The following is a 14,234-nucleotide window of genomic DNA, read 5'->3' as shown; positions in this document are numbered from 1 at the left end:
GTTTGGGGCTAACATAGGCAAAAAGTTCAAGAGACCCCCATCTCAAACAATAAAGCTGGGTGTGGTGGGCCTGTCATCTCAGATACGTGGGAGGTACAGATAGAAGGACTGTGGTCCAGGTCCGCCTGGCAAAAACTCAAGAACCTAGCAGAAAAATAACCACAGCAAAAAGGACTGGGGGAATAGTTCAAGTGGTAGAGCATCTGCTTATCAAGCTGGAGGTTCTGGGTTCAAACCCCTAGTACCACCAAAAAACTCAAAAACGTTTGCAATGATAACCTCTTTACATTGTGTTAATTAACCTAGTTGAAACTTTGCTGTTTGGGGCTATTGCAGTGTCTCATAAGTCAATGTTCTGAGAATCAAGGTTAAATTAGTCAAACACAAACTAGTATGAATGAAATTCTCTAGCTGTGGGAGTAAATGGTGATGTTTTAGTGCTGCTCTAACCTTCAATTGAAGTAACCTGGGTATAACCACAATCAGGAAATACTGGAAAGTGATGGTGAGACTGTGATTGACTTAGCAGAAAGTCAGGCTGTGAGTTAACTCCTGCCTAGAGACAGTTGATGATAACTAGGGCATAAGGCATAAGGCATAGCAAATACCAAGTCAGAAAAGCCACCGGAGAGCCACAAGTTCTTTGTTTTATACTATTCAATTTCATTTTCAACCCCCCCACACACCTGTCAGGCAATGAAAAATACATTTGTCATAGGGTGTGGTGGCTCACATCTCTAATCCCAGCTATTCTGGAGGTAGAGATCAGGAGGATCATGGTTTGAGGCAAACCTGGGCAAAAAGTTAACAAAATTCCTTCTGAACAAGTAAGCCAGTTTGGTGGTCAGGGCCTGAGATATCAGCTACATGGGAGGCCTTAGGTAGGTGGATTGCATTCCAGGAGGACCCAGGCAAAAAACAACAACAACAACCAAAAACCCAGCCTAGGCACCAGTGGCTCACGCCTGTAACCCTAGCTACTTTCGAAGACTCCATCTCCAAAAAATAAGCAGACCAAAATGGACTGGAGGTATGGCCATAGACAGCCTGCTTTGCAAGTGCAAAGCCCTGAGTTCTAACACCAACCCAATCAAAAAAGAAAAAGAATGTAATGCAAAAAGTGGTAGAGTGCTTGCAAATATAAGACCCTGAGCTCAAACCCCAGTGCTACATGTATATGTAATAATAATTATATATCACAAAATATCCAAAAAAATCCCAAAAAAAATTCAATGTTGCTTGTATAAGACCATTCATACTGGCCTACAGTAATAATTTAGCACAAGATGTACTTTTTTTTTTTTCTTTTGCCATGATGGGGATGGAATCCAGGGCTTCACACATAGTAAGGAAATACCTACCACTGAACTACACCCCAGACTCCAAATTACATATTTTAATACTAAATTTAATGAAGTTTCCTAAAGAGATCTGGATCTTGAACCTGTGCAGAGCACTTCATTTCTTTGGACTTTACAATGTACAACTGTAGCAATGCTTGCTAGCAAAATCAAATTTTTTCTTGCTAAAGAAAAAAAAAAAAAACCAACAGAACCCTCTGAATTGTTTTTCCAGACATAGCTTTCAATCCATTAGTAAATCATGAAATCAGTACAGTGGGTTGCGCTGCCTGCCAGCATTTATTTATTTATTTATGGTTGGACTGATATTTAAACTCAGGGCTTCATGCTTGCAAAGCAGGCACTCTACCACTTGAGCCACGTTTCCAGCCCTAGCCCAGGCTGGCCTGGAACTTGTGATCCTCCTGCCTCATCCTGTTCACCTCCTTGAATACTGGCATGCGCCACTATGACCCACCTGCCAGCATTTAAAAACAAAAACAAATTAGAATCAAATATGAGAATAGGAAATCTCGGCGTGCATTTCAGTACTAAGGGAAGTAATGTTTTGTGAAACATTTGTATCAACTTTATAAAGTGTGTATACATAAAGTGTCTATATAGTGAGTTAGGATGTTTTAGAAACACTGTTGTTACACTGCAGTGGTCAAAAAGTGGTCGAAGTAGCCTGGCTTCGGAATCCCAGAAAGCCGTCCTTTTTCCAATTGCACACGTTTGTGTGATGCCAGATTTTCTTCACGTGCTTCAGCCAAAACATTTACCCACAGATTCAATGTAAAAGCAGGTATGAGTATTCAGTTCTCTCTTTCTCTCGTTTCAGAAAAAGTCATTTAAAGCTAAAAGACTATTAACATGTCTCTTATTTAAGAAAAAAATTAAAAATATCTTCAATTCCTAATATAGCCATAACCCACGTAAACAAAAACGTCTTTGGGGTCCTGAACTTTTAAGAGGTTCAAGGAATTCTGAGACCCGCAAATTTGAGCCTCCGCTGGTCAGCACATAAGCGAGCGCTTCAGGTCCGCCTGAGTGACAGGTGGAACCCAGTCCGAGGCCTCTCACCTGAGCGCCCCAATTACCGCCGACTCCAGGGGCGTCCAGAACTGAGAAGCCGCGCTCTGTCCGGCCCGCAAGAAAAGAAATTGACGAAAGGGGCGGAGCTTGCCAACCGGGCGGACGCGAAATCTAGCTCACAGAAGGAAAGGAGTGCGTCGAGTGAGTCTTTGCGACTCTGTCGCGCTTCGTGGGTTCTGTGCCGTAAAGCCCGGTGCGGAGCCGCCCCAGCTGAGGCAGCAGCGGACGTGAGCGGCAATGGCGGATATGGAAGATCTCTTCGGGAGCGACGCGGACAGCGATGCCGAGCGTAAAGGTGGGATCGGCTGGGCTTCGGAGGAGGGGTGCTCGGCGGGAGCCTGGCAGCCATCCAGTTCCGGTCCCACGAGGCGCGGGCGCTGCGGGCATGGGGGCACTTCCTCCGCTCTTGCCTCAGCGCCCCCTGCACCGCCGGCGGTGCCACCCTCTCCCGGAGGGCGGGGACCGAGGCACTGACGCAGAGTGAGTGCCTCGGGGTTGCGAGAGGCTGTGGAGTGTGCGATCCACGCCTGGGAGGACCCCCGGGGTCCTGCCGTGTCCTGCTTTGCACCGGCCAATCCAGAGTCAGGGCTCTGAATGAATGGCAATGTGCTCGGGAACAGGGCACGAGGTGGCGAGGACAGAGGGGACGAGAGAGCCGGCGTGATGGGGACCTCGATGTCACAGCCAGGGGCCTGGGAAGAGTGCCAGGATCGAGCTGCGCACTGCAGATCAGCTGCGCCCCCAAAGTCCTGCAGAAACGCCTGGTAGAGTGGGGATGAGGGATGCCGATGAGATGAATGAATGAATGTATGTTTATGGTGCATGAAGTTTTTTTTGGCATAGGTCTGTGCATGTTTCTATTTGAAACAATAGAAGTTATTAGAAGTGAGGAAAGAGCCAAGACCAAGTTCACAATTGTTGCAACCGTCCAGGCTCAAAGTAGCTTATTTCTCTTTACATTTTTCCCCTTTCCGAAGTGCATTGCTGTATTTATTTAGTTTTTCCTCCTGCATTTTCTCCAACTCTACTTTATTCGTGATTGATATAAAGAAGGGAGCAACGGTGGAGGTACAGAAAAATGAATTCTACTGGATGGGTTCTGCCCCTCATTTTTCCTTGTCTATATCAGTTCAAGGCATAGTTCTATGTTAGACCTCCAATGACACAGTAAGTATTGATCCCTGCCTTGGTTCAGCTATCCTGCTAGGTGCAGGGGATATAATAAGTCCCCCCGCTCTGCACCAAGCTTACATTAATGCTTACTGCATATTTGATAAGTAATTGGAAGGATAGCAGCAATGAATTAGTAAATTGTATCCTGCAGTGTTTTCCCATCCCAACACAGAAGTGTGGGAGATAGTTGTTTCTGGGCCTCCTTTTTACTTTTTGGTGGCACTGGGGTTTGAACTCAGGACTTGGCACCTACTGGGTAGGCATTCTGCCACTTGAGCCACTCTGCGCACATTACAGCTTTCTTTCATCTTGCCATTAATAAATGGAGTAGCTAGGATTACAGCCATGAGCCATCAGCACCTGGCTTGTCCCACAACCTTGATGAATGTTAGCTGTTTATTTTGTGGATTCTTCAGGATATTCTACACATAAGATCATGTCATGTATGAATATGGATGGTTTTACTTCTTCCTTCCAACCTGAATCTTTTTTTTTCCTTGCCTAAGTGCCCAGGCTATCACTTTTTGCATAATGTTGAGTAGGAGTGGTGAAAGTAGACATTGTATTCTTCTTGATTTTAGGAAGAAAATATGTAAAAGTTTTCATCATTCCCACAATGTTACTGTGGGGATTTCATAGATGCTTTGCATTGGGTTGAGGAAGTAACCCTAGTTTGTTGAGTGGCTTTAGCATAAAAGGGTATTGCATTTTGTCAAAAGCATCATTTCAGATGATCACATGATTTTTTTGTTCTTTATATGGTCTTTTTGTGTGTGTGTGTGTCTTTTTGGTGGGACTGGTGTTTGAACTCAGGGCTTTGCACTTGCAAAACAGTTGCTCTACTGCTTGAGCCACACCTCCAGTCCGTTTTTCTCTGTTTATTTTGGAGGAGATAGGGGTTCTCAAGAACCGTGATCCTTCTGATCTCAGCCTCCCAAGTAGCTAGAATTACAGGCATGAGCCACCTGTGCCTGGCACTGCATTCTTTTATGACTGATTTCTCTCTGTTGTAACTGTATACGTCTGTATATTTTTAAGGTGTTTTTTTTTTTCCTAGTGACTACTCTGGTGATTACAATTTACATCTTAATTTGTAACAATCTCCTTTGGATTAATATCAGTTAACTGAAATTGTCCCCAGGTAGTTTCCGCCTCTGTATAATGTCATAGATTACATCTTTATATATTGTAGATTTATAATATTGTTTCACATATTTGTCTTTTAAATCTAACTGAAAAATTGAAACACATTGCTATTGACTTTTACATTTACCATCTAGTTACTTTTATTGGTGTTACTTCATCACATGGATTCAAGTTACTGTCTGTGGTCTTTTCATTTCAGTCTGAAGATCTTTAGCATTTCTAGTCTACTAGCAACAAATTTGAAAAGAAATTCACATAATGTAAAGTTAATCATTTAGGGTAAACAATTCAATGGGTTTTTTTTTTTTACTTTTTCATTTTTATTTCATAATATTTGTACAACTTGTTGATATAATTTTACCATTCTCATAAGTAGGTTGGCAGTGGTTTATTTGTTTTCAGATTTTTTACAGTTTTTGAAAAGTAATTCATTTTATTTAAACAAATATAAAATGTGTCACATAACTGATAAAGATGTTACAGTTCTCTAAGCAATTAATATGGTGCATTTCCACTTTTAAGCATATTAAAATTGTATAAAATAATGCATTTCATTATGACATTTTTATACACGAACATAACGTACATGGATCATAGTCACCTCTTGTATCCATTCTTTTCAGTGGTATTTTACACATTTACAATGTTATACAACCAACACCTCTGTCAGTTCCAACACGTTTTCATCATCCCCAAATAAAACCTTGTACTCAGTAAGCATTTGCTCCCCCCCACCCTGTATTTACTTATTCTGGGAATTTTATATAAATGGAATCATATCATGTGGCCTTTTTTGTTTGGCATCTTTGACTTACCATAATGTTTTCAAGACATTATAGCCTGTGTTAGTACTTTATTCTCTTTTAATAACTGAATAGCATTCCTCAGAATTTATATATCCAAAATTTGTTAGTCCATTAATCTGTTGATAGATGTTGGATTATTTCTACCTTTTGTTGGATTATTTCTACCTTTTGGCTAGTTGAATAGTGCTGCTGTGAATGTTCACATATAAATATTTGTTTGACTTTTTTCCAATTTTTTATCATTGTGTATTAATTGTACAAAATTCAGTGCCTGTTTTCACCAATTCTTTGGGTATATATAGGGGGGTGGAATTACAAAATTATATAATAATTATTTGTTTACCTTTTTTTTTTCTTTTGGCAGTACTGGGGTTTGAACTCAGGGCCTTACACTTGCTAGGCAGGCGCTCTACCAGTTGAGCCACTCTACCATCCCTTTTTTGTGTTGGATATTTTCGAGATAGGGGCTGGCCTTGAATCTCAGTCCTCATGATCTCTGCCTCCTGAGTAGCTAGGATTACAGGTGTGAGGCTCTGTTTAATATTTTGAGGAACAGCCAAACTGTTCTCCATAGTTGCTGGGTCATTTCACATTACCACCAGCAATGTACAAAGTTTCCACTTCTTCATATCCTGGCTAACACTTCTTTTATGTTTTTCTTTCTTTTTTGGGGGGGGTGTACTGAGGGTTGAACTTGGTCTTGCACTTGCTAGGCAGGTGCTCTACCACTTGAGCCATACCACTAGCCCCTTATTTTTTTAAAATACAAAAAAGAAATAGGTGCTGTGGTCCCCAGCTGCTCAGGAGGCTGAGGCAGGAGGACCACTTATGCTCAGTTGGAGACCAGTCTGGGTAACACAAGACCCTGTCTCAAAAAAGGTAAAAGCCACACACATTATATCCGTGCTTGCTGGAGTCCAGTGGTGACTCGGTGCTTTGTTTGACTTTCCTGATGTCTGATGAGATGAGGTCTTTTCTAGTGCTTGTTACCAATGTGTGGAACTTTGGAGAAATGTATATTTGAGCCTTTCATCTGTTTCTTAAATTGGGTTGTTGTCTTAATTGAGTTGTAAACAACTCATTCACCTGGTACTGGGAATTGAAGTGAGGATCAAATCCTGTGTAGGCATGGCCTACTCTACCACTGTACTACATCCCCAACCCCTAAAGGTTCTTTGTATAATTATGGATACTGACACTTAGCAGATGTATGCTTTGCAAATATTTTCTTCTACGTTGTTTTTTCACCTTTTTTTTTTTTTTGGTGGTACTGGGATTTGAGCTCAGGGCCTCACACTTGCTAGGCAGGTGCTCTACCACTTGAGCCACAGACATGCTTTGTGTTGGGTATTGGGCATTTATATATATATATATATATATACATACTAGAGTTTAAACTAAGGCCCTACCTTGAGCCACTACACCAGCCACCCCCCCAATCCTTTTTTTTTTGTGTGATTTTTTTTTTTTTCCAGATAGGATCTTTTGAACTGTTTGCCTGGGCTGACTTTGAACCAAAATCCTCCTGATCTCTGCCTCCTGATTAGCTAGGATTACAGGTGTGAGCCGTTGGCACCTGGCTTCAATTTCCTGAAAATGTCTTTGGCTGGGGATGTAGCTCAGTGGTAGAGCACTTTGATCCCCAGCAAAAAGAACTGTTCCACAAATTTTTCATTTTGAGGAAGTTTTAAGTTTAAGTTTTTTTCTTTCATTTATCTTATTTCCTTAGTTGTTGTTCTTCTCACCTCTTCCCTCCCTTCTTTTGTTCCTACCTTCCTCCCTCCCTTCCTTCCTTTTTTCCTTCTTTCCATTCTTTCTTCTTCTTTGGATATGAGGTCTCACTATGTAGTCCACACTGGCCTCAAACTTGTGATCCTCCTGTCTCAGACTCCTGATTGTTGGGGTTACAGGAGTGTGCCATCATGTCTGGCTTTCTCTATTTCTTTAGTTTTTGGAGCATAATTTGGCATTACATAAAATTTTTGGTTGAGCTTTGCAGGGGGGGACTCATAGCAGTAGAGTGCTTGCCCAGCATGTGCAAGGCCCTGAGTTCCATCAGTAGCAGTATAAAAAGAAAAAGAAAATTCTTGCTCAATATACTTTCAACACTTGGAATATATCATCTTGTGGACACCTTTTGGCTTTTGTGATTTCTGATGTGAAGTCAGCTGTCATCTTTGTCCTTATTGAAGATCCTTTCTGTGGGATTTTTTTTTTTTTTTTTTTTTTTTTGTGTAGTCCTGGGGATTGAACCCAGGGCCTTATGCATGCTAGGCTAGTGCTATCTCTTGCTTCCTTTTAAAAATTTTATTTTCAGACAGGGTCTTCCTAAATTGCCATCACTAGCCTTGAGCTGTTGAACCTCCTCCCTCAGCCTCCTGGGTAGCTGAGATTACAGGCATGTACCTCCATACCTGGCATGTACCTCCATACCTGGCAGGACAGTTCTCTTTTGCTATTCTCAAGATTGTTTCTCTGTCTTCAGCAGTTTGATAATGATGTGTCTAGGTGCGGATCTCCTTATGTTTATTCTGTTTGACATTCACTGAAACTTTTGGTTTTGTAGACTCATGTTTTCAACAAATTTGGGAAGTTTTCAGCCTTTTTTTTTCTTGGTGGTCCTGGGGTTTGAACTCAGGGCCTCACACTTGCTAGGCAGTTACTTTACCACTTGAGCCACTCTGCCAGCTCAGCCATTATTTATTTCAATGTTCTTTCTGGTTTCTTTTTTCCCAGGACTCCCTGCATATGTTGATAAAGTTGGTGTCCTTGTACAATTTTTTCCTACCTATATTTGGGGCTCTGTTAATTTTTCTTCATTTTCTCATTCTGCTCTCTCTATTAGTGACACCTGTACAGAAAGGTGTTATCTTGAAGGCAGTGGTTAAACTAGGGACTGGAAGATGGGAGCTAAGACACCAAGAGTTCTTTTTGTTTGTTTTTTTTTTTTTTTTATTTTCCCCCCTTTTTGCTGTACTGGGTCTTGAACTCAGGGCCTACACCTTGAGCCACTTCACTAACCCTTTTTTATGATAGGTTTTTTCTTTTTTTTAATTTTTATTTTATTCATATGTGCATACAATGTTTGGGTCATTTCTCCCTCCCCCTTACCCCCCCTTACCCCTCGCTACCAGGCAGAAACTATTTTGCCCTTATCTCTAATTTTGTTGAAGAGAGAGTATAAGCAATAATAGGAAGGACCAAGGGTTTTGCTAGTTGAGATAAGGACAGCTATATAGGGAGTTGACTCGCATTGATTTCCTGTGTATGTGTGTTACCTTCTAAGTTAATTCTTCTTTAACTAACCTTTTCTTTAATTCCTGGTCCCCTTCTCCTATTGGCCTCAGTTGCTTTAAAGTATCTGCTTTAGTTTCTCTGCGTTAAGGGCAACAAATGCTAGCTAGTTTTTTAGGTGTCTTACCTATCCTCACCCCTCCCTTGTGTGCTAAAGCTTTTATCATGTGCTCAAAGTCCAAGCCCCTTGTTGTGTTTGCCCTTGATCTAATGTCCACATATGAGGGAGAACATACGATTTTTGGTCTTTTGGGCCAGGCTAAACTCACTCGGAATGATGTTCTCCAATTCCATCCATTTACCAGCGAATGATAACATTTCGTTCTTCTTCATGGCTGCATAAAATTCCATTGTGTATAAATACCACATTTTCTTAATCCATTCGTCAGTAGTGGGGCATCTGGGCTGTTTCCATAACTTGACTATTGTGAATAGTGCTGCAAAAAACATGGGTGTGCAGGTGCCTCTGGAGTAACCTGTGTCACAGTCTTTTGGGTATATCCCCAAGAGTGGTATTGCTGGATCATATGGTAGATCAATGTTTAGATTTTTAAGTAGCCTCCAAATTTTTTTCCAGAGTGGTTGTACTAGTTTATATTCCCACCAGCAATGTAGGAGGGTTCCTTCCCCCCATCCCCCCCATCCTCACCAACACCTGTGGTTGGTGCTGTTGCTAATGATGGCTATTCTAACAGGGGTGAGGTGGAATCTTAGTGTGGTTTTAATTTGCATTTCCTTTATTGCTAGAGATGGTGAGCATTTTTTCATGTGTTTTTTGGCCATTTGAATTTCTTCTTTTGAGAAAGTTCTGTTTTGTTCACTTGCCCATTTCTTTATTGGTTCATTAATTTTGGGAGAATTTAGTTTCTTGAGTTCCCTATATATTCTGGTTATCAGTCCTTTGTCTGATGTGTAGCTGGCAAATATTTTCTCCCACTCTGTGGGTAGTCTTCAGTTTAGAGACCATTTGATAGGTTTTTTTGATATAGGGTCTTATGTAACTATTTTCTGGGCTGGCAGACTGGCTTCCAACCACGATCCTACCTGACTTCTGCCTACTGAGTAGCTAGGATTGCAGGCATGAACCACTGGCACCAGGCGATTTATTTGAGTTTGAGTTCTGTTTTCATACTGAGATTCAGCCAGTTGTTCTTAAATCATTCCCCTGGTTATTGCAACTTTTGTTCAGTGTCCAGAGTATTGAGAAAGTGATTCTAATAGTTTTTGCCAGTTTTGTGTTTGCTCTTAAACTGGGATGGACTGTGGGAGTTCTTTACTGTGACTTTCTTTGCTGATGTCACCTGTTTGTATGCTCTCATAGATTCTGACTCTGGATCTGACTCGGATTCTGATCAGGAAAATGTTGCTTCTGGCCATTCCAGTAATGCCTCTGGAAGCGAAAGTGACCAAGACGAAAGAGGTGATTCTGAACAGCCAAGTAATAAGGAGCTCTTTGGAGATGACAGTGAGGATGAGGGAGCTTCTCGTCACAGTGGCAGTGACAATCGCTCTGAAAGATCGGACAACAGATCAGAAGCTTCTGAGCCTTCTGAGCATGAAGATAACGATGGCTCTGATGTTGATCAGCACAGCGGGTCAGAGGTCCATAACGATGATGAGGACGAAGGTCACAGATCGGATGGAGGGAGCCATCACTCAGAGGCAGAAGGTTCCGAAAAAGCACCTTCGGATGACGAAAAGTGGGACCGAGAAGAGAAAAGTGACCAGTCTGACGAGGAAAAGCTGCAGAACTCAGACGATGAGGAGAAAATGCAGAACACAGATGATGAGGACAGGCAGCAGCTGTCTGAAGAGGAAAAGGCCAACTCTGATGATGAGCGGCCGGCAGCCTCAGATAATGACGATGAGAAGCAGAATTCTGATGACGATGAGCGACCACAGGTGTCTGATGAAGAGAAAATGCAAAACTCTGATGATGAAAGGCCTCAGGCCTCAGACGAAGACCGGAGGCACTCAGATGACGAAGAGGACCAGGACCACAAATCAGGTGGGATGTTTAGGGGTCCCAAGTGGTTTCATAAGAGCATTGATTCAATATGGGCCCAATGCCTTATCATTTCCACCTTTGTCACCCATTTTTATTTTTTTCTCTTCTGTCCCTCCATTTCGACTTTTCTAACTGTACATTTTTCTTCTTCTAAATCTTCCTATTATTTCTTTCTATGTCTTCTCTTTCCATTGATTCATTGATGATAGAGCAGAGAAAAAAAGATTAAAGAGGACAGTCCTGGGCTGAGGGTGTGAGGCAGTGGTAGAGCACTTAACTAGCACATGTGAGGCCCTGGGTTCAATCCCCAGCACCTCAAAAGGAAAACGAAACCCCATCAAGGACAGTCTTAGAAAACAAGACGTGTAGTGCTAGAGGAGCTACATAATGAACTGACTTGGTTCCATTTTCGTGGTGACCATGGAGCACACTTCGTGTGAGAACAGACTGACCTGGAGAAAATTGATGCTTGTGAAATATCCCCACAGGGTCATACTTAAGGTGTGGGCATTATGTTCAACTTAGCTTTTGGAGATCCAGAGGTGATTAGGCTCACATTAATCAAATTTATAATAAACTAATGTATAAAAATTGAATTGCAAAGTTACTTGTTTCAGGGAATTGTTTTTTTCTCACTTATCCTTGTATTTCTCTGGGTGCAAATCAACACTAATCAGGAGTTGCCCAGGGAGCATTACATGTAGAAAACACAAATGTGGACAGTGGAACTGTGTGGTGACAGGTTGTCATGTGTGTCCCCACCCTGTGGAGATGAGCTTGGGTCAGGCACCCATTCCCTAAAGACTACAGGAAACACACAGCCTACCTCTTGCTTCTGGGTCCCCTATTGAAATTGACACTGAGATAATTCTGCTTAAGTCAACAATCCTTCACACAGGATATTAAAAATTTTAGGAATCACCTTTCTCTGTATTGTATGAAAGTCACCTTAATTAGGTTGAAGTCTTTCTATTTTTTTTATTATTTTAAATAGCTTTTTTTTTGGCTGCACTGGGCTTTGAACTTGTGGCTTTGAGCTTGCTAGGTAGCTGCTCTACTGCTAGAGCCATACCGCTAGTGGTTGAAGTTTTCTGAAGTAACATTTGGGTTGATTCCTTTCTATAGATGGTTATCTACATTATTTACATTCCATCCTGTTTTCTTACAGAGCTTAAATATGGTGGAATATTTTCCCTATAACCTCACAGGATAGCAGTCCCAACCACATTTTGGTATTTTTAGGAAAGGAGGGTAGAATATCCAGAGATAGATACAGACCTGCAGAGACCTGCAGTAGTTCAAAGTAAGACTATTTGTACTATAATCAGAATCTTTAAGGATCTGATTGCCCAGTACTGCCACACTGACTCACGATTGGGATCATAGTGGAGAATCTTGGAGCTGTCATCCTGCTAACTTTTGGACTTTCAGGAAGGTTTTTTTTTTTTTTTTTTTTTTTGCGTAATGGGGCTTGAACTCAGAGCCTACTCCTTGAGCCACTCCACCAGCCCTTTTTGTGTTAGGTATTTTTGAGATAGGTTCTCATGAACTGTTTGCCCAGGAGGACTTCAAACCGCAATCCTCCGGATCTCTGCCTCCTGAGTAGCTAGGATTACAGGTGTAAGTCACCAGTGTCCAGTGATTTTCATGAAGTTTTTAGGTAAAAATAGTTTGTCTCTTTCTTTCCATAAATTTTACCTTTTTTCTTTTATAAAGTGCCATATATAAATTTGATCAAAAGTTTTAGTACTACTTTTCTCATTTCTATCAGTGTTCCTTTTCTAAATTTTGTCTTCATTTTATTTTAGAGACAGGATCTTGCTATGTATTCTAGGCCTGTGATGCTCTTGCCTTAGCCTCCCAAGTCCTGGGGACACATGAACTACTGTGCCCAGTGACTTTTTTAAAATTAATATACAATAAAGTTGATTTTTAAAATTAATATACAGTAAAGTTGATTTTTTAAATTAATATGCAGTAAAGTTGATTTTTTTTTTCCTGTCTGTTTATTGCAATTTTTGTTTTCCCTGTGGTATACAGGATGGAACCCAGGGCCTTGACAAGGCAAGCACTCTATCACTGAGCTACACCCCTAGCCTCTTTAAAAATCGCTGTGTATGGTTTTATTAGCATTAACACATATATAGATTTGTGTAACTGCCACCACAGGATGCAGCATGGTCTGTTACCCTAAAAAACTCTGTCATACTGTCCCTTTTGTGGTCACATCCTTCCTCACTCCAACCCTTGCACCTCTGATCCATTCTTCCACTGTACTTATATCTTGGAGAATATTATATAAATGGACTCATACAGTAAGTATGTAGCCTTTCAGATTGGCTACTTCTTCCTTTCCTGCACTTTTTTTTTTTTTTTTTTTTGAGCCAGAGTTTCATTATGTAGTCCAGGCTGGCCTTGAACTCGTGATTCTCCTCTCTCCTCTTAAGTGCTGGGATTGCAGGTGTGTGCCACGATGCCTGACTAGATTGGCTTCTTTCACTTAGCACAATGCATTTTAGATTCATCCAAATGGTTCAATGTGTCAATAGTTCTTTCCTATGTATTGCTGAGTGGTACTGCATTGTATGGAGGTATCCCAGTTCTTCTTCAGTATTACTTTTAAAGCATAAAATTCAAAGCTATGATGTAACTGCAATTACACAGAACTTGTTATTCTACTCTTTTAGAATCTGCAAGAGGCAGTGACAGTGAAGATGAAGTCTTACGGATGAAACGCAAGAACACAATTGCATCTGATTCAGAAGCAGATAGTGACACTGAAGTGCCAAAAGGTAGCCCTTTTATTTCTTATACGATGCATATTTTCATATCTCTTTCTATATTTAAATGTCATGTACTCCCAAACATGCATGAGGAAAACCCAGAATGCATGACCCACAGAAGTGTAATGTGTACACTCAGTGTACTCAGAGTTGTGCAGAGAGGAGAAACTGCTTGTGCTGCATCAGTTGAAGAAGAACCTGCTTCTTTGTGTATCGTTAAGAGTGGATCCATTATTTGAGGGATGAGCCTCCAGTTGGGATGGAAGTGACGATGTCCATGCTTCAGTTTGATAATGACAGTCCCAGGGTATCTTGTTCTCACGTTCTTAACAAGTTAATATCAGATGAAGAAACTGGTACTTCAAGTTATGGATTAGTTGAAGAGTTCATAAAAAACCTGGTGTTAAGTTTGTTTGTTGTAGAGATGAAAGGAATATTCCTGTTCATCTATGTGCATACCTGTTTGTAAATAGCAAAGAACTGTGCAGTGAAGGTGTTAGTATAAAAGTTATAGCAATCTGGGCACTGGTGGCTCACGCCTGTAATCCTAGCTACTCAGAAGGCAGAGATCAGGAGGATTGCAGTTCAA

The 14,234-nt window shown here is 41.2% G+C and overlaps 1 protein-coding gene across 3 annotated transcripts in view; it reads left to right on the top strand.

Annotated features, from left to right (window-relative positions):
- Window positions 1–2,580: 2,580 nt before the first annotated feature.
- Leo1 (LEO1 homolog, Paf1/RNA polymerase II complex component) overlaps window positions 2,581–14,234 on the top strand; it is a 30,626-nt gene continuing 18,972 nt past the window's right edge. For all 3 annotated transcript variants that reach the window (XM_020162043.2, XM_020162041.2, XM_020162044.2), the window contains exons 1-3: window positions 2,581–2,730; window positions 10,176–10,862; window positions 13,550–13,654. In XM_020162043.2, coding sequence (XP_020017632.1) covers window positions 2,673–2,730; window positions 10,176–10,862; window positions 13,550–13,654 — 850 coding nt within the window. In that variant the 5' untranslated portion in view covers window positions 2,581–2,672. The remainder of the gene's footprint in view (window positions 2,731–10,175; window positions 10,863–13,549; window positions 13,655–14,234) is intronic.

This window comes from Castor canadensis, chromosome 2 (assembly GCF_047511655.1).
Source record: "Castor canadensis chromosome 2, mCasCan1.hap1v2, whole genome shotgun sequence".
NCBI lineage: Eukaryota > Metazoa > Chordata > Mammalia > Rodentia > Castoridae > Castor > Castor canadensis.
The sequence above is the reverse complement of the archived record's forward strand: the minus strand, read 5'-3'. Positions and strand labels throughout refer to the sequence as shown.